The sequence below is a fragment of the Emiliania huxleyi genome, assembly GCF_000372725.1.
Source record: "Emiliania huxleyi CCMP1516 unplaced genomic scaffold EMIHUscaffold_26, whole genome shotgun sequence".
Classification (NCBI taxonomy): domain Eukaryota; phylum Haptophyta; order Isochrysidales; family Noelaerhabdaceae; genus Emiliania; species Emiliania huxleyi.
Genome location: NW_005200088.1, coordinates 371491 through 387314, shown reverse-complemented (window position 1 = coordinate 387314; position 15824 = coordinate 371491). Strand labels below are relative to the sequence as shown.

Sequence of the window (15824 nt, the reverse complement as noted above, 5' to 3'; positions counted from 1 at the left end):
TATCTCCCTCTCTCACACCCACCACTGACAGCACACCAGTAGGCCGCAACACACGCACTTACTGGGAGGGCGGCCGCCCGGCGAAGGGCTCGCCGAGCTCGCTCGCCGCGCGCGCGCAAGCGCCGATCAGGTTCGCCAGCTCCGTCGCCTTTGCAGGCTCGGCTGCCCGCGACAGCTCGTCCGTCGCCCAGACGATCTTTGCGTGCAGCGCGACGGCGGCGCCGCTGCTGGTGTGGGCGCGGGCCGGCATCGGGGAGGCGGCCGCGAGCGGAACGGGACCGCCGCCCGGCGCCTGCGCCGCGTCCCGCATCCCCGCCGCCAGCGCGGCCAGCGCTGCAGACTGCAGGTCAGCAGACTTTCCGGGCGGCGCGTGCGGGCTCTGATGGCTGCTCGCGGCCTGCGCGAGGCCGGGCAGATCTCGCTGCGAGGGAGGATCCTCGCCAGGCGCGGTTCCAAACAGCTCCGCCATTTCGGCGTTGATCTCGTGGATCGCAGAGTCCAGCTCGGGCCCTTCGGGCGGCTTTGCGAAGGCGTGTTGTGCGCGGACGCGCGGCGTCGGGCACGAGGCAGAGGCGGCGAGGAGAGGCAGTCCGCGATCCGCTCGGTGGAGCAAGGTTGAAGAATGGCGTCGGAGCAGCGCTGCCGCGCTGCTGCGGAGTAGCGGCGAGCCGACGCCGCGCCGCATCGTTGTTAAACCAGACCGTTTTGAGTAACCGGACAAGCCGCCGGTGGCATCTCTTTCCACCCAAGAAGCCCGTTTGGAGGGATGGGCGGCAGTGTGCGGGCGGTGAAGTGCTAGTCCTCTCATCAATTTAGAACGAAACGCCCCTCCCTCCCTTCTTCCCTCTATCCCTTTTGCTCTCTAACCTAGACACAGACAGACTGTTCACCAACCAATCCTCTACCCCTCCCTCTCTCCCCATCCTAGACTCCCTCCACGCGTCCGATCTGGCCAGCCTGCGGCAAACATACTCGCGCGGGAGCATTTCACTCTAGCTGAGGGGCTCGCTAAACGCCCGCCGAGCTCCATGCTGTGCAACACCTCCTCACTAATCGTCAGGCGGGCGCGGAGAGCGCAGTGCACTGCGGTGAGGCTGCGCAGCGGGGGCTCGCCCCCTGCACCGCGCTCAGCGGCGCAGGCGGGAGGGCGGTCGGTGGCGGCGGCGGCGAGGCGCGAGGCGGTGGCGGCGGTGGTGGTGCGGGCGGCGGGATGACAGGGGAGGCGGCGGGATTGACAGGGGAGGCGGCGGCCACGAGCGGAGCGGCGCGAGAAGGGGGGGGGGCGGCGGCGAGGCGCCGGTGAGCGAGGCGCCCGCGCCATATCAGAGAGGGACGCGCCGCTGCGAGATGGAGGGCGGCGGTGACGGAGGCGAGGCGCGAGGCGGCGGCGGCGGCGGCGGCGGCGGCGGCGGCGGCGGCGGCGGCGGCGGCGAGAACGGCGGCACCGAGTCTCGGTGAGCGGCGGCGGGAGGAGGAGCAGCGGCGGCGCTCGCTCGCTGTTGGCGGGAGCGCTTTTGAGCCTGGGAGCCCATGCCACTGCGACCGGCGTGCCCGGGAACGGAGATCGCGCGCGCGCCGCCACTCACGACGCGCGCGCGATCTTCGCGGAGTCGGGTCCCCAGAGGGAAGCGGTCTTCTCGGCCGACGTCCAGCGGCGCGCAAGGAAGCAGGCGCAGCGGAGGCGGCCTAGCACCGGCTCGGCGCCGGGCGGTTGCGCTGCCCGCGAGCCGCGTCCTGAGCCTCGGCAGCGCGCTGCGCGGCGCGGCGCTCGCGCTGCTGCGGTGCCGAGAGCGGCATGATTCGCCAGCTGAAGCTCGAGACTCCTCGGGTCCGCGAGTTCTGGGGGTCACGATTTGCGCAGGTTGAGCGGAAATTGGCGTAAGCGTCTGAAAGCAGTCTTGGGTGGTAAAATAAAAAAAAGAGCGGCACAAAATCCAGATGGTTAGCGCAGCGCCTCGGAAAACACCATTTTGGCTGTCCCGTGCCCCCGAGTTCATTTAATAAATTGGCTCGCCAACAAGCCCTCCGCGCCCCCACACCGTTACGATGGAAGTTTTTTTTCTTTTTCGGGCATCTTTGTGTGTCTACCCTTATAAGTCTCTCGTGTCGGCGCCGTCGCTCTTTTAACCGTAGAACGTCCCAGCTGAACACCGCCCGCCGACGATCGATCAGTCCACAATCGTCGGCCCGCAGCGACCCGGCACCCCGCAGCGACCCGCAGCGATGGATGCCGCCCCCCACGGCCCCTACGGCCGACGCGCCGATGCACGACCGGCCTCCGTCGGACGGCTCTCCGGCCTCTCCGGCCGCTGACGAGGCCGCCCATGCTGCTGCCGATCCGGTCCCTCTCACGCTCAGCGATATCCGCACAAGCTACGACAACTTCGAGGTCGCCGGCTTTGGCCAGGATGCAGCTCGATCAAAACGGCGACGCCAACAGCTGGTCCCTGGGCGAGTTCCTCGCCCAGGATGAGGTGCGAGTCATGATGCTCGACCCAGCGTGCACCAAGTCGCTCACATTCCGTGAGTTCGTCAACGGGCGATTGCGATCTCGAACTCCGACAACTGGACTGGTGCACCAGCCGCGGAGGACGATGGCTCCCTCGACGACATCCCTTCATCGACGGACGCCTTCACCGCCGCCGGCCCTGGGCCATCCATCGCGGCCTCCGACTGGCTGCCGCAGCTCACACCCTAATCTATCTGCCTTAGGCACGGAGCCAACGGAGCCATCGCGCACGCCCGCAGCATCGCGTGCGGCTCCGAGGTCTCCCGCCGAGACCGGCTCGGCGCGGGTTTGACTGACGTGACTGACTGATGAGTGCTTGCGAGAGAGAGAGATTTTTAGCAATGCTTGCGACATGGATGATCTCCGACACCCAAAACCAAAATGCAAATGCGGAGTGGAGCCCACACTTCGCGTGCAGATCCTGCGTCTCTCACTGCCCGAACAACAGAGGCAGGTACCGCCGCAGGTCCCACACTAGTGTACCTATATGGCCTCCCACCGCATCGGCGCGCGCGTCGCGGGCCTCTCGCCGGCGCAGCTGTGCGCCATCATCGAGGCGCAGGCGGGCGCGAGCGACGCCGCGCTGCGCGTGGCGGAGGAGCACGCCGCTCGGCTCGTGGAGCAGCCCGAGTGGGTGCTCTCCGAGGTCCTCCTCTCGCCGGACCTCGCCCCGCACATCCTCGCCCAGCTGCCGACCAAGGATCACGCCGCCAAGGGGACGTGCCGCGCGTGGCGCCGCGGCTGGAAGGAGACGCTGAAGAAGCGCGAGAGGCCGCGCATGGTCGTGATCGGCGGCCACGGCAGCGACTACGAGTTTGTCAACTCGCTGGAGCGGTACGACCCGTCAACGAATGAGTGGGAGGGGGAGGCTGTCGCGCCGATGCCGTCGGCACGAAGGCATATCGGCACGGCGGTGCTCGATGGCAAGCTCTATGCGGCGGGCGGCAGGGAGGGCGGCGCACCTTCGAACCTGGTGGAGCGGTACGATTTGGCTACGAACGCGTGGGAGGAGGCGGCGCCGATGGTGGTCGAGCGGTTTGCTCACGCCGTGGCGGTGCTGGACGGCAATCTGTACGCGGTGGGAGGCTGCAACGACGACGACGGCCACCTCAGCTCGGTGGAGCGGTACGACCCGGCTGCCAACGCGTGGGTGGCGGTGGCGCCGATGGCGGCGGCGCGGTGCGTTGTCGCCGTGGCGGTGCTCGACGGTAAGCTGTACGCCTTGGGCGGGTACAACGACGGCCGCCTCAGCTCGGTCGAGCGGTACGATCCGGCGCTGGATGCGTGGGAGGCTGTGGTGCCGATGGCGTCGGCTCGAGACGAGTTCGCCGTAGCGGTGCTCGACGGCAAGCTGTATGCCGTTGGCGGGTACAACATTGACGACGGCTACCTCAGCTCGGTGGAGCGGTACGATCCGGCGACGAACGCGTGGGAGGCGGTGGCGCCGATGGCAGCGGCGCGGCGGGCTCACGCCGTGGCGGTGCTCGACGGCAAGCTGTATGCTGTTGGAGGGTCTGCCGGCGGCGGATGGAACAACGTCCCCAGCTCGGTGGAGCGGTACGACTTGGGTACGAATGCGTGGGAGGCAGTGGCTCCGATGGTGACGGCGCGACGCGATTCTATCGCAGTCTGGATGTAGTGGAGTGGGCTTAGCCTTAGGCGCGGGTGCGGCGGCGGGCGGGTATCGCTTCTCCCAGCGCGAGGACGGCGGGGTCTCTGTCAGATCTTTTTCCACTGTGCTCATTGAATACGCACAGAGCACAAGCTCGCGCGAGCCATGCACGTGTTTATTATCGTGATCAACTAATCCTGTTGCGGCCCTTACTCACACGGCACTTCAGCCAAAACGCTGCTAAGACATCGCAGCAAAGCAACGACGCCCTAGAGGCACTCTCTTGCCCCCAGAGCCCCAACCGTTTCTTCCTTCCCCTTGCCCCTTCCCCGACCGCCCCCCTGCAGCTCCTTAGCGAGCGAGGGCGCGGCTCCCCGCAGCCGACACGCGAGCTCGCCCCTCTTGGCTATCTTCGCTCGAGGGACGATGCGCCACGGAGGCGATCTCCACGAGCGCATTGAGCACACCTCGCGCAACATGCGCCCACGGATAGAGACCAGCACGTAGCAGCGTCCACGCCACAGCCCTCGCCTTGCGCAAGCGTCACAGCAGCGACGGCGAGGCCGCGGGCGCCGCCACCGCCGCGTTCATGTCGATGAACGGCGGCTCCTCGCTCGGCGCCTAATCAGTCACCCTCTCGGCTGTCCCTCGGCGAATCGATGCACCAAGAGGGAGGGCCGTCGCCCGCGCCGGCCGCAGCGCGGGCGCATCAAAGTACGACGCCGCCGGCTGCTCCGCGCCAGCTGCCGGCGCGGCGGGCGGCGGCTGCTGCTGCAGAGGCGGCGGCGGCGGCTGCTGCAGAGACGGCGGCGGCGGCTGCTGCTGCAGAGGCGGCGGCGGCGGCGGCTGCTGCTGCTGCTGGGGCGGCGGCTCAACCTCTTGTGGCGGTGATGTCTGCGGCGGCGGCTGGTACTGCGGCTGCGGCGGCGGCGGCTCAGCCGGCTGGTGGTACTGCTGCTGCTGCTGGTACTGCTGCTGCTGCTGGGGCGGCGGCGCGGGGGGCGGCTGGTACTGGGGCTGCGGCTGCGTGGGGGGGGGCGCTTGCGAGTGCTGCGGCTGCGGCGGAGGGGGCGCTTGCGGCTGCGGCTGCGGCTGCGGCTGCGGCTGCAGCTGCGGCTGCGGCTGCAGCTGCGGCTGCGGGGGCTGCGGGGGCTGCGGAGGCTGGTAGTACTGCTGCTGCGGCGGCGGCGGCTGGTATTGCGGCGGCGGCTCGGGCGGCTCCGGCTGGTACGCGACGCGGGAGAGGACGTCCCGCTTGGCGCCTAGAGAGCGTGTCGTGGACGCGTCGTTGACGGCTGAGGGGGAGCGAGAGAGGGGGCGAGGCTCGGCGCCGGCGGAAGGGGGAGTCGGCAGCCGCGTGTAGACGGGAGGCGGGGCGACGGCGGCGGCCGGCGGCGGCGGGGCGAAGGGCGCGGCGGCCGGCGGCGGAGAGTGGTACTGCGGCGGCGCTGGCGGCGACGCGAAGCCGGCGCCGTTGGGATGCGGCGCTGCCGGTTGGTGGAGCGCCGGCGGTGCGGGCGCGGCGTGGGCAACAGAGGCGTGCGGCGAGGGGTCGGAGCACGAGGAGCGGCGGCTGGCCTGAGGCGCCGCCTCCTCCGCCGAGAGGATGCCTGACGAGCGGAACGGTCGGCAGTCACGGAATGGGCCGACTGCATGGCCCCGGCATGCTCGCCGCCGAGAGCACGCCGAGCAGGAGCTCTGTGCTGTCTAGGAAGTGTCTAGGAAGTGTCTAGGAAGTGTCTAGGAAGTGGCCGAGAGCACGCCGAGCAGGAGCTCGGTGCAGCGCCAGCCCGCCGCCGCGCTCTCGCGGAGCGCCGGGGCGAGGCCAGCCTCGGCGAGGGCAGCGCGCGCCTCGGGCCTGCGGCGTGGAGGCACCAGCCTCGGGGCGGTAAGGGGCGGGAGGGCGGATCGGGCATACACGAGCAGAGTGAGTGCACAGCTCGAACACGGCTCGAGTGCTGCTGAGCCCGCGTGTCGTCTCTGCACGTGTCCTCTCGAGCGCTGGCTGGATACAAGATCCGTGTTGCGCATCTGGCGGCTCGGGCCGCAGCGCGAGTTGCGAGAGGAGGGAGATGGAGGCGAGGCACCCCTCGTGGTTCTCCTTGTCTTGGACCGCCTTGAGCAGCCCGGCCGCAAGCTGCGCGAGCACCGCGCCGCCAAAGGCGTTCCTGGCGAGAGAGAGAGAGAGAGAGAGGCGGGGGTGGTGGTGGTGATGGTGGTGATGGTGGTGGTGGGTGTGAGTGTGTGTGTGTGTGTGGGTGTGGGTGTGTGTGGGGGGGTGGGCGCTTCGTGTGCGAGGCGAGGCCCACGAGAGCAGAGCAGCGAGGGGTGTGAAGACAGAGGTGTGAAGAGACGCCCTGCACAAGCGTGGCGGAGGCCACGGGCGAGGGGGCGCCTGCAGACGCCGTGCACGTGGGAGAGCGCGGAGAGCAGGTCAACCACAGCGGAAGGCTTCGCCGTCGACAGGGCCTGCACTAGCGCCGGAGCAACCGCCTGCGGACGCGTGGCATTGACATGTCGTGGACGTGTCCTGGACAGGGCCTGCGCCTGCGCCGGCGCAACCGCCTCGGGGAGCCCGGCCGGCGGCTCATCGCGAAGCAAGTTGGCGAGGACCCTCGCGGCGGGTGCGACGGCGGCGGGCTTCTTCGACTCGACCAGCCGGAGCAGGGTGGGCACGCCTCCGGCCTGGGGCAGTCATTGACCAAGTGACCCCCCTCCCCCCCCCTTTGGCTTTGGCTTTGGCTTTGGCTCCCCCCCCCCCCCCCCTCCCCTCTCCCCCCTCTCCTCCTCCCGCCTGCTCGATCCGGGGCGGTGCCGCCGCCGCGAGGGCGAGGGAGGCGAGGGTGGAGGCGGCGGCGTCGACCATCTCCCCCGTGGAGGCGCCCTTGTCGTACCGCGCCGCCGCCGGCAGGAAGCGGAGCAGCGCCTCCACAGCTCCGCCCGCGACGAGCCGCGGCCGCACGCCGCCGTGCCCGCCCGAGAGAGACTGCAGCAGCAGCAGCACCGCCACCGCCTCCCGTTCGGCAGTCCCGCCGTCGACGCCCTCGCGCGGCCTCTCGTCGCCTGCAGGTGTGAGCAGCGTCTTCACACCTCGACCTGTGAATGTACCCCGCCCAGCGCGGCGTCTCCGGTCGCCGAGGGCGGCGAGCAATGTCGGCAGAGCGTCGGCAGCGAAGAAAGCGTCCACAAACGCCGCGGCGCCCGCGTCATCGGCCGGAAGCGACGGCGACATCAGCTGCTGCGACATGATGGCGAGCGCACGCACCGCCGCCGTCCGCGCCGGCAGCGCGCTCGTGTGCAGCAGCTGCAGGATCGGCTGCAGCGCGCCGTCGGAGAGGAGCGCGTCGCGGAACTCCGGCACCGAAGAGAGGTTGCCGAGCACCGCGGCGGCGGCGCCCTGCACTTCGGCGGACGACGCCGAGAGCAGCGAGATGAGCGAGAGGTGCCATCCCGCGGCGAGGAAGGCCTTGGCGTCTGACGCCTCGACGCCGAGGTTTGCGACGCACTGCACCGCCGCCTGCGGATTGGGTTGGTCAGCTGAGGAGTACGGACGCCTCATTCCTCAGAGGCGTGCGACGCATCGCACGGCCGCCTGCTGCACCGCCTCCTCGTCATGCAGCAGCAGCTCCGCCATCCTCGGCAGCGCGCCTATCCCCCATTCTCCACCCCTCGCCACCGATTGACGGCCGCCGCTCCGCCACCCACCCCTCCGGCAGCGCGCCCGCGTCGCGCAAGGCGTCCCGGTTCGGCTCCGCGCCGGAGAGGGAGGTGACTGCGCGGGCGACGTGGACAGTCGCCTCTGCGCCACCCGCCGAGAGCATCGCCACGAGGGGCTGGATCGCGATCCGCAGCATGTTGCAGTACCGCGCCTATTCATCGCACGCACCAAAGTGCGTCGCAGACGGAGTCGCGAGACCCGCGGCGCGTTGCAGCAGCGGCGCGCGTCCGCGGCGAAGGAGGCGACCACGCGGACCATCGACACGCGCGCGTCCGGGTTGGCGGCGCCGCCGCGCGTCCCGTCCGGCCGCACCTGACGCGCACTCGTGGCTCGTCGTTGCTTGTGGGAGAGGCAGCGCCGCGCCTCCCCTATGCCGCGCCGTGTTCGCGGCGGCGAGGGAGCGGGTCACGTGGGAGAGAGTGCCTGTTCACAGCCCAGAGGTGTGAAGAGACGCTGTCCACACCGCGGGTCACGTGGGAGAGAGTGCCGAGGCGGTAGAGCGTCTCGCGCGCCGCCTCCTCCTCCGCCAGCGCCGCGACCGCCTAGGGGAGGAACCGCCAGCAGCTTACACCATCGCGGCAGGATGGGCCCTCCTCGGCCAGCGCCGCGAGCGCCTTTGCGGCGTTCTGCTGCGTCCCCTCGTTCGGTGAGTTGAGAAGGCCGACGATGGCCGAGATCGAGTTGAGATCGGCGAGCAGCGCGCCTAGGAGGTGTCTAGGAAGTGTCTCGGAGGTGTCTAGGAGGTGTCTAGGAGGTGTCTAGGAGGTGTCTAGGAAGTGTCTCGGAGGTGTCTAGGAGGTGTCTAGGAAGTCTCGGAGGTGTCTAGGAGGTGTCAAGGAAGTGCCTAGGAGGTGCCTAGGAAGTGTCTAGGAGGTCTGGCAGTGTCTAGTGTCTAGCATGGGTCTAGGAGGTGTCTAGGAAGTGGCAAGCTAGTAAGAGCAGCGCGCCCCGCTGGTGCACGTCCTCGAGCAGCGCCGCCAGCGTCAGGGACACGTCTTGCTGCACCGCCTCGCTTCCTACAGCCGAGAGGGCGCCGCGATGGCGCCGAGGGGAGGCCGGGGTTGTCCTGCCGCTCCGCCTCGGCGCCGGCGGCGAGCACGTCCAGCAAAGCCTGGAGGAGCAGCCAGAAGGAGTGAGGAGACGACGCATGCGAGTCGGGCCATGGCGGTGCCAGCGGCGCCTGGAAGCCTCCCGCGTTGAAGTGTCTAGGAAGTGTCTAGGAGGTGTCTAGGAAGTGTCTAGGAGGTGTCTAGGAAGTGTCTAGGAAGTGTCTAGGAAGTGTCTAGGAAGTGTCTAGGAAGCGCCTGGAAGCCTCCTGCGTTGAAGACGAGCCGCCAGCTCCCCCGCACGGTGTGCGCCAGCGTGAGCGCGATGTGCTGCTTCACCTCCACGGCGCCGCTCGAGAGGAGGAGCGTCGTCAGCGGCGCCACGGCGCCGGCGACCTGCACCGCACTCGCCGCCGCCTCCTCCTCCGCCGCCAGCGCGCCGAGCGCGTAGACGGTCTGCAGCTGGACAGCCGGGTGCGGCGAGTGGAGGAGGTGCGAGAGCAGCGGCACCTGAGGGGTCAATCACTGGCGACTCATCATCGAGAGCTGCCCTTCGGCGGGTGCAAGCGCGCGTGCGAGAGCGACGGCACCGTCTCCGCCTGCAGAAGCGCCTGCACCGCCGGACGGTGACGGCACATGTGGCCGATGGACATTGCCGCCTGGCTCTGCGCGTCGGGCGACGGCGAAGAGAGCTGGGTGAGCAGCGCCACGTGCCCGCCGACCTAGCAAAACGACGCCGCGAACCATCGACAGCGAGAGGCGGCGAGAGGGCGGCGCCACTTGCCGCCGGCCTGCAGCAGCGCGTCGGCGGACGCGGCGTTTCCTCCGAGCAGATTGCACAGCGTGGTCAGGCACCTGATTGGTCATCGACCCTCCTCAACCCTCCGCCCTCCCTAGGCAGACTGCAGAGCGCGGTCCGGCTCGCATCGTCTGGACCGCCGCGTCGTGGGAGAAGAGCATCTGCCCGACCACTGTCAGCGCGCCGCTCTGGCACAGCGGACCCACCGCCGACGGGACGAAGGAGAGGTTGGCGACGGCGGAGAGGGCGCAGTGCTGCACGTGCGGCTGCGGCGAGGACAGCAGCCCGGCGAGGGGGCCGATGGCGCCCGCCTCCGGCAGAACCTGTTTCGACGGACGCGCTGATCACTCGAACGCATGGCTTGGCTTTGGCGACGGCGCCCGACCTCCGGCAGAACCTGCCGGAAGCGCTCGTCGGCTAGGAACCTGCCGGAGGTGTCTAGGAAGTGTCTAGGAAGTGTCTAGGCACCTGCCGGAAGCGCTCGTCGGCCGCGAACTGTGCGATGGCCTGCACGGCGTGGTACGAGGTCTCGACGTCGAGCTCGAGCAGCGCGGCGAGGCCTGCTGGCAATCATTCACTCACATGGGGTTGATGATTGAGTTGCTCGAGCAGCGCGGCGAGGCCTGGTAGCCCGCCGAGCTCGTGGAGCGACTGTCGCAGCGAGGGCTGGTTGGCCTAGTTCGCAACGGGCGGCGGTCGAGGCGTTGGCTGATGAGCTGCTGCCGCAGCGCGGGCTGGTATGCCATCGAGGCGATGGCGGCGGCGGCGGGGCCCTTGGCGAGCGCGTTGGAGGAGGAGAGCATCGCGACGAGGTGCGGGAGCACCGACGGGTGCTGCAGCTGCGCCGGCGTGAGTGCGCCCGCCGAGCAGAGGTTGCCTGACTCGAAGCGAGTCGCCGTCACTCACTCGCTAGGCGTGAGGGCGCCCGCCGAGCGGAGGCTGCCGAAGGTGATGGCGGCGTACGCGCGCAGCTCTTGGTTCGGGTGCTCGAGCAGCTGCAGCGTCGAGGTGAGGCAACCGTTCTCGACAATCGCGTGCGCCTGCACGGGCTCCGCCGAGAGCTGCGAGAGCGCGGACAGGGCTTGCAGCTGCGCGCGCTCGTCGCCAGAGTCGAGCTGCTCCGAGAGCAGGACGAGGCCGCCTGTGGACATGTCTCGGGCATGTCATGGACGTGTCCTGGACACGTCCTCCGACAGCAGGACGAGGGGCTGCCCGACTCGAAGAGCTGCTAGGAAGTGTCTAGGAAGTGTCTAGGAAGTGTCTAGGAAGGGCTGCCCGACTCGAAGAGCTGCTAGGAAGTGTCTAGGAAGTGTCTAGGAAGTGTCTAGGAAGGGCTGCCCGACTCGAAGAGCTGCTCGGCGTTCTGGACGTCGCCGGGGCAAAGGCTGGGCACGCGCGAAGAGGACAGTCAGAAGAGGCGTTGTGACAACAGCAATGGGGATGGTAGCGATGGAAGACGGAGAAGGAGGAGAAGAGAATGGCGGCGGTGGTGGTGATGGTAGACTAGTAAGGACAGCGGCAACACACGCCTCGAGACGAGAGACGTCGCGAAGCGCGAGATGCGGCCGTCTTGGTGGCTCATCAACTGGATGAGGTGCGGCACCGCGCCGACGTTGCGCACGGCGCGCTGCGCCTGGGTCAGGCCCGAGTCCGCGAGCCGGTCAGAGGTGGTGGCTAGTGGAGATGTCTGTCAACGCTGCATGGCTAACTGGCTGCGCCTGGGTCAGGCCCGAGTCCGCGAGCCGGTCAGAGGTGGTGGCTAGTGGAGATGTCTGTCAACGCTGCATGGCTAACTGGCTGCGCCTGGGTCAGGCCCGAGTCCGCGAGCCGGCTGAGGCATTCGAGGACGGCGGCGACCACCTCGCTGCTGCCCGTGCCAGGGGAGAGGAGCATCGCCGCGAGGGGCGAAGCGGCGCCCGCCTCGAGCAGCAGCAGAGAATCAGCACTCAATCAGACGGAGACTTGAGCCCTCCCCAGTGCACCCCTTCTTCAGACTTGAGGCCTCCCCAGTGCACCCCTTCTTCAGCGCGCCTCGAGCAGCGCGTCTGCCGCACGGCCGAAGGCGCAGAGCTGCTGGGCGAGGGCGAGAGCTGCGCGCTGCACGTCCGGCTTGGTCGAGCCTAGTTCAAAATGCGCCACCATGAGCGAGCGGGTCGAGGGCGTGGCGAGGCAAGACTAGCTCGGTCGAGCCGAGGAGGGGGGTGAGGGAGGTGGCGACGCCCGAGTCGGCCGCCTGCTCGCGGCACTCCTTGTGAGAAGAAGAAGAGAAGAGGGGGAATGAGACATTCATGAGAAAGGAAGAATGGGAGTGAGGAGGAGAAGAATGAGAAGGAGAAGACGAAGAAGAAGAAGCGCCAAGCGCCTGCTCGCGGCACTCTTTGTGCGAGCAGAGCATCGCGAGCAGGGTGAGAGCCGCCTCCTGCAGCGTGGCGAGGGCGTGTCAGAGCCCCCCCCCCCCCCCCCCTCCCGAGCCAGACTGCCGATGGCATGTGCGCTCCTGCAGCGAGGCGGAGGCGGAGCCAAGCATGTGTGCGACGGAGAAGACGGCGCCGTTCTGCTGCAGCTGCTTCCAGTCGCCGGTCGGGTCCTCGCACAAGTTGGCAAGGACGAGGCAGGTGGCCTGTGAACGTGGGGCCTCTTGTGTGAGGTGGTGCACCGGTGGCACTGCGTGAGCAGTGAGCGAAGGCGAGGCAGGCGGCCTCTTGCAGCGGCCCGTGTCTAGGAGGTGCCTAGGAGGTGCCTAGGAGGTGCCTAGGAAGTGCCTAGGAGGTGCCTAGGAGGTGCCTAGGAGGTGCCTAGGAGGTGCCTAGGAAGTGCCTAGGAAGTGCCTAGGAGGTGCCTAGGAAGTGCCGAGGAAGTGCCTAGGAAGTGCCTAGGAAGTGCCTAGGAGGTGCCTAGGGAGTGTCTACGAGTGGACCTCTTGCAGCGGCTCGTGCGACGTGTTGAGAAGCACGTCGAGCACGATGACCAGCCCCTTGGCACGACGCACCTGCCGAGAGGCAGCCGAAGTGCAGCCGAAGTGTAGCCAAGAGGCAGCCGAGAGGTGCAGCCGAGAGGCAGCCGGGAGGTAGCCGAGAGGCAGCCGAGAGGCAGCCGAGAGGCAGCCGAGAGGCGGCCGAGGTGCAGCCGAGAGGCAGCCGAGGTGCAGCCAAGAGGCAGCCGAGGTGCAGCCGAGGTGCAGCCGAGACGCAGCCGAGAGGCAGCCGAGGTGCAGCCGAAATGCAGCCAAGAGGCAGCCGAAGTGCAGCCGAGGTGCAGCCGAGAGGCAGCCGAGAGGCAGCCGAGAGGCAGCTAAGATACAGCCGAGATGCTCCGTGGTTTGGCGCACCTCGCTCCTTCCGCTCTTTGAGGCGGTGAGGGAGGCGAGAGCCGACATCGCGCTGACCTTGCTCTCAGTGCCGCCCGAGCGGACCAGCGCGAGGATCGCATCGAGAAGCTCGCGCTCCTACGCACCAACCGCCACGTGCTGGCGACTTGTGGCGAGGCGCAGAGGATCGCACCGAGCAGCTCGCGAGATACAGCCGAGAGACAGCCGAGGTGCAGCCGAGAGGCAGCCGAGACGCAGCCGAGAGACAGAGGAGGGGCAGCGGAGAGGCAGCCGAGACGCAGCCGAGAGACAGAGGAGAGGCAGCGGAGACGCAGCCGAGGTGCAGCCGAGATATCGCATCAAAGAGCTCGCGATCCTCGTGCAGCAGCTCGCGGTACTCGTCATAGCCGAGCATCGCCGACAGCAGCTTCGCCACGCCCGCCTTCGTTTGCAAGGACGCTGCCGCTAAGCGCCCCTCTCACCACGCACACCGAGAGCTAGTGACGAAATGGCGACGGCATGCCTGCGTGTCCGGGGTCGCCGTCTGCAGAAGCTCGGTCAGCAGCTCGGGCGCACGCAAGGCCTGGCAGTGAGTCAACGCTTGGTTCAGACGGGCGAATCAAAGGCCAGCAGCTCGGGCGCACGCGGAGCCTCGAAGGCGTGCACGATGCCCTTGTCCGCGAACTGCGGGTCCATGCTGGCCCAGTTGGCCAGCTCCTTGGCCGCCTGCAGGGAAGGGTCCGAGAAGGGTCCGAGAAGGGTCCGAGAAGGGTCCGAGAAGGGTCCGGGAAGGGTCCGAGAAGGGTCCGAGAAGGGTCCGAGAAGGGTCCATGCTGCCCAATTGGCCGCCTGCTGTATCTCGGCCACCTCTCGGCCACCTCTCGGCCACCTCTCGGCCACCTCTCGGCCACCTCTCGGCCACCTCTCGGCCATCTCCCGGCCATCTCTCGGCCATCTCTCGGCAACCTCTCGGCCACCTCTCGGCCATCTCTCGGCCATCTCTCGGCAACCTCTCGGCCACCTCTCCGGCCATCTCTCGGCCATCTCCCGGCAACCTCTCGGCCATCTCTCCGGCCATCTCTCGGCCATCTCCCGGCAACCTGCTGCCGCGCGGTCTCCGACTCGGACCGCAACTTAGCGACCTGCTTTGCGATGCAGACTGGGTCGCCGCGCTCGAGCTGCTCGTAGCAGACGTCGCACACGCGCACCGCCTCGCTCACGCCCCGGCCTGGCACCTTGGCTGTCTTCTTGCTCACGTCCGCGCACACGATCTGGCCGCAGTACCGGCAGTGGTGCTTCCGCTGCACCAGCGTGAACTTGACGCCCGTCAGAAAACACTGCGTCACCTAGGAAGTGTCCAGGAGGTGTCTAGGAAGTGTCTCGGAAGTGTCTAGTCAGAAAGCACTGCGTCACTTCGTCGTCCTTTGCCCAACCCTCTGTCTGCTTGCCCGCCGCCCCCTTCTTGCCGCCGCCTCCGCCGGCCGCCTCCGCCGCGCCGCCGCCGCGGGAGCGAGCCGCGGGCGCCTCTGCCGCCGCCTCGTCTTCTGCGTCCCACTGCGCGGCCAGCTCCCTGGCGAGCTCTGCGTCACTCTTCAATTGGCTGCCACCGGACGGCTGCTGCGCGGCGCGCGGCGGCGTCGGCCGAGAGGGCTGCGAGGGCGGCGTGGCGCCGTACCCGCCACCCCCGCCCCGCGCCCCGCTCGTCGGGCGCTCCCACGTCGTCCGCTTGGTCGCGTGGTCGATGTAAAACGTGCGGCCGGTCGACGGATCGAGGCGCTCCTCCCAGTTGGCGGCGAGGCCGCCGCCGCCGCCGCTCGGAGGTGGCGGCGCGGCGCCTCCGTTGGCCGCCGCACCGGACGGCGGCGTCCAGCTCGTCTGCCCGGTGACGAGGTTGACGTAGTAGGGCCGGCCGGTGCTCGGGTCGGAGAGCTTCTGGTAGCCGCTCGGAAGCATGAGGCGCGGGCGTGTCTAGTTGCCTGCGGTGCGGAGGCGGCGGCGCGGTGACGGGGATGCGGGGCGGCGGCGGCGGCGGATGCGGCGCGGCGGCGGCGGCGGAGCGGAGTGCGAGGGGCGGCACTGCGCACGATTGCAAGGGGACGCCGTCTCGGCCGCGGCGGCGACAGTGACTTGGGCAGAAAATAAAAAAAGTGCATACTGTGTGTGTGTGTGTGAAAACCGCCAATGGCAGTTATCCGCGTTGTGCGGACGTCGCCGCGGCTCGCCTCTGCCGCGGCGGCTGCTGCGCGCACGCGGCGGCGCCGCTCTCTCGCGAGACGGCTGGCGCCGCGGCTCGCCGCCGGCGCACACCGCGCTCGTCCGACCGCCCGCGGCGTGGCGTGCGCGGCGCTGCGCGCCGCTCTGCGAGTGCTTCTGCGCCTGCACTGCCTCTCTCTGTTGCTGCTGGTGGTGGTGATGGTGCTGCTGATGGTGCAGATGCTGCTGCTGGCGCGGCGCGGCTCTGCGACTGGGCTCGACGAGCGCGTCGCGAGCATCTGACGCGGCGGGCGGCGTCGGGCAGGTGCGCTTCTCTCTCTGGTGGTGGTGGTGGTGCTGCTGCTGCTGTTGGTGGTGCAGATGCTGCTGCTGGTGCGGCGCGGCTCTCCGACGCGACTCGATGCGGGAGGCGCTCTTTTCCCGGAGCGCGCTGTCAGTGCAGCAGGAGCTCTTTGCGCACCTTGGCATGGGTCATCTTGTAAACGCGAGCGGGGTGATGCCACACCCGAATACTCACGAGTACGACGGCAAGCAGCGCATCATGAGCTGCGCGTCCATCAACGCCATGGGCCGCGCGTACAAGCCGTGGAACGCGCGCCTCTTTGAGGACTACCCGCGG

The 15824-nt window shown here is 68.9% G+C and overlaps 4 protein-coding genes across 4 annotated transcripts; 1 reads left to right on the top strand and 3 right to left on the bottom strand.

The window, feature by feature from the left end:
* Nucleotides 1-58: 58 nt before the first annotated feature.
* Nucleotides 59-685, bottom strand: EMIHUDRAFT_206266 (hypothetical protein; the record flags this gene model as incomplete). The annotated part of the gene is made up of 1 exon (XM_005777513.1): nucleotides 59-685. The coding sequence occupies one exon, from the start codon at nucleotides 683-685 to the stop codon at nucleotides 59-61; it is 627 nt and encodes a 208-aa protein (XP_005777570.1).
* A 2311-nt stretch (nucleotides 686-2996) lies between these two features.
* EMIHUDRAFT_206263 (hypothetical protein) lies at nucleotides 2997-4316 on the top strand (the record flags this gene model as incomplete). Its single annotated transcript, XM_005777512.1, has 3 exons — nucleotides 2997-3293; nucleotides 4169-4190; nucleotides 4267-4316. 3 exons carry the CDS (start codon nucleotides 2997-2999, stop codon nucleotides 4314-4316), a joined length of 369 nt encoding a protein of 122 aa, XP_005777569.1.
* A 1341-nt stretch (nucleotides 4317-5657) lies between these two features.
* On the bottom strand, nucleotides 5658-10487 carry EMIHUDRAFT_450456 (hypothetical protein; the record flags this gene model as incomplete). The annotated part of the gene is made up of 16 exons (XM_005777511.1): nucleotides 5658-6289; nucleotides 6517-6614; nucleotides 6684-6806; nucleotides 6985-7184; nucleotides 7230-7638; nucleotides 7708-7769; nucleotides 7798-7990; nucleotides 8038-8151; nucleotides 8313-8381; nucleotides 8409-8542; nucleotides 8845-8950; nucleotides 9189-9395; nucleotides 9476-9607; nucleotides 9822-10007; nucleotides 10153-10244; nucleotides 10337-10487. The coding sequence occupies 16 exons, from the start codon at nucleotides 10485-10487 to the stop codon at nucleotides 5851-5853; spliced, it is 2715 nt and encodes a 904-aa protein (XP_005777568.1). The 3' UTR covers nucleotides 5658-5850.
* A 3110-nt stretch (nucleotides 10488-13597) lies between these two features.
* On the bottom strand, nucleotides 13598-14944 carry EMIHUDRAFT_206260 (hypothetical protein; the record flags this gene model as incomplete). The annotated part of the gene is made up of 4 exons (XM_005777510.1): nucleotides 13598-13717; nucleotides 14260-14328; nucleotides 14405-14427; nucleotides 14581-14944. 4 exons carry the CDS (start codon nucleotides 14942-14944, stop codon nucleotides 13598-13600), a joined length of 576 nt encoding a protein of 191 aa, XP_005777567.1.
* Nucleotides 14945-15824: the final 880 nt, after the last annotated feature.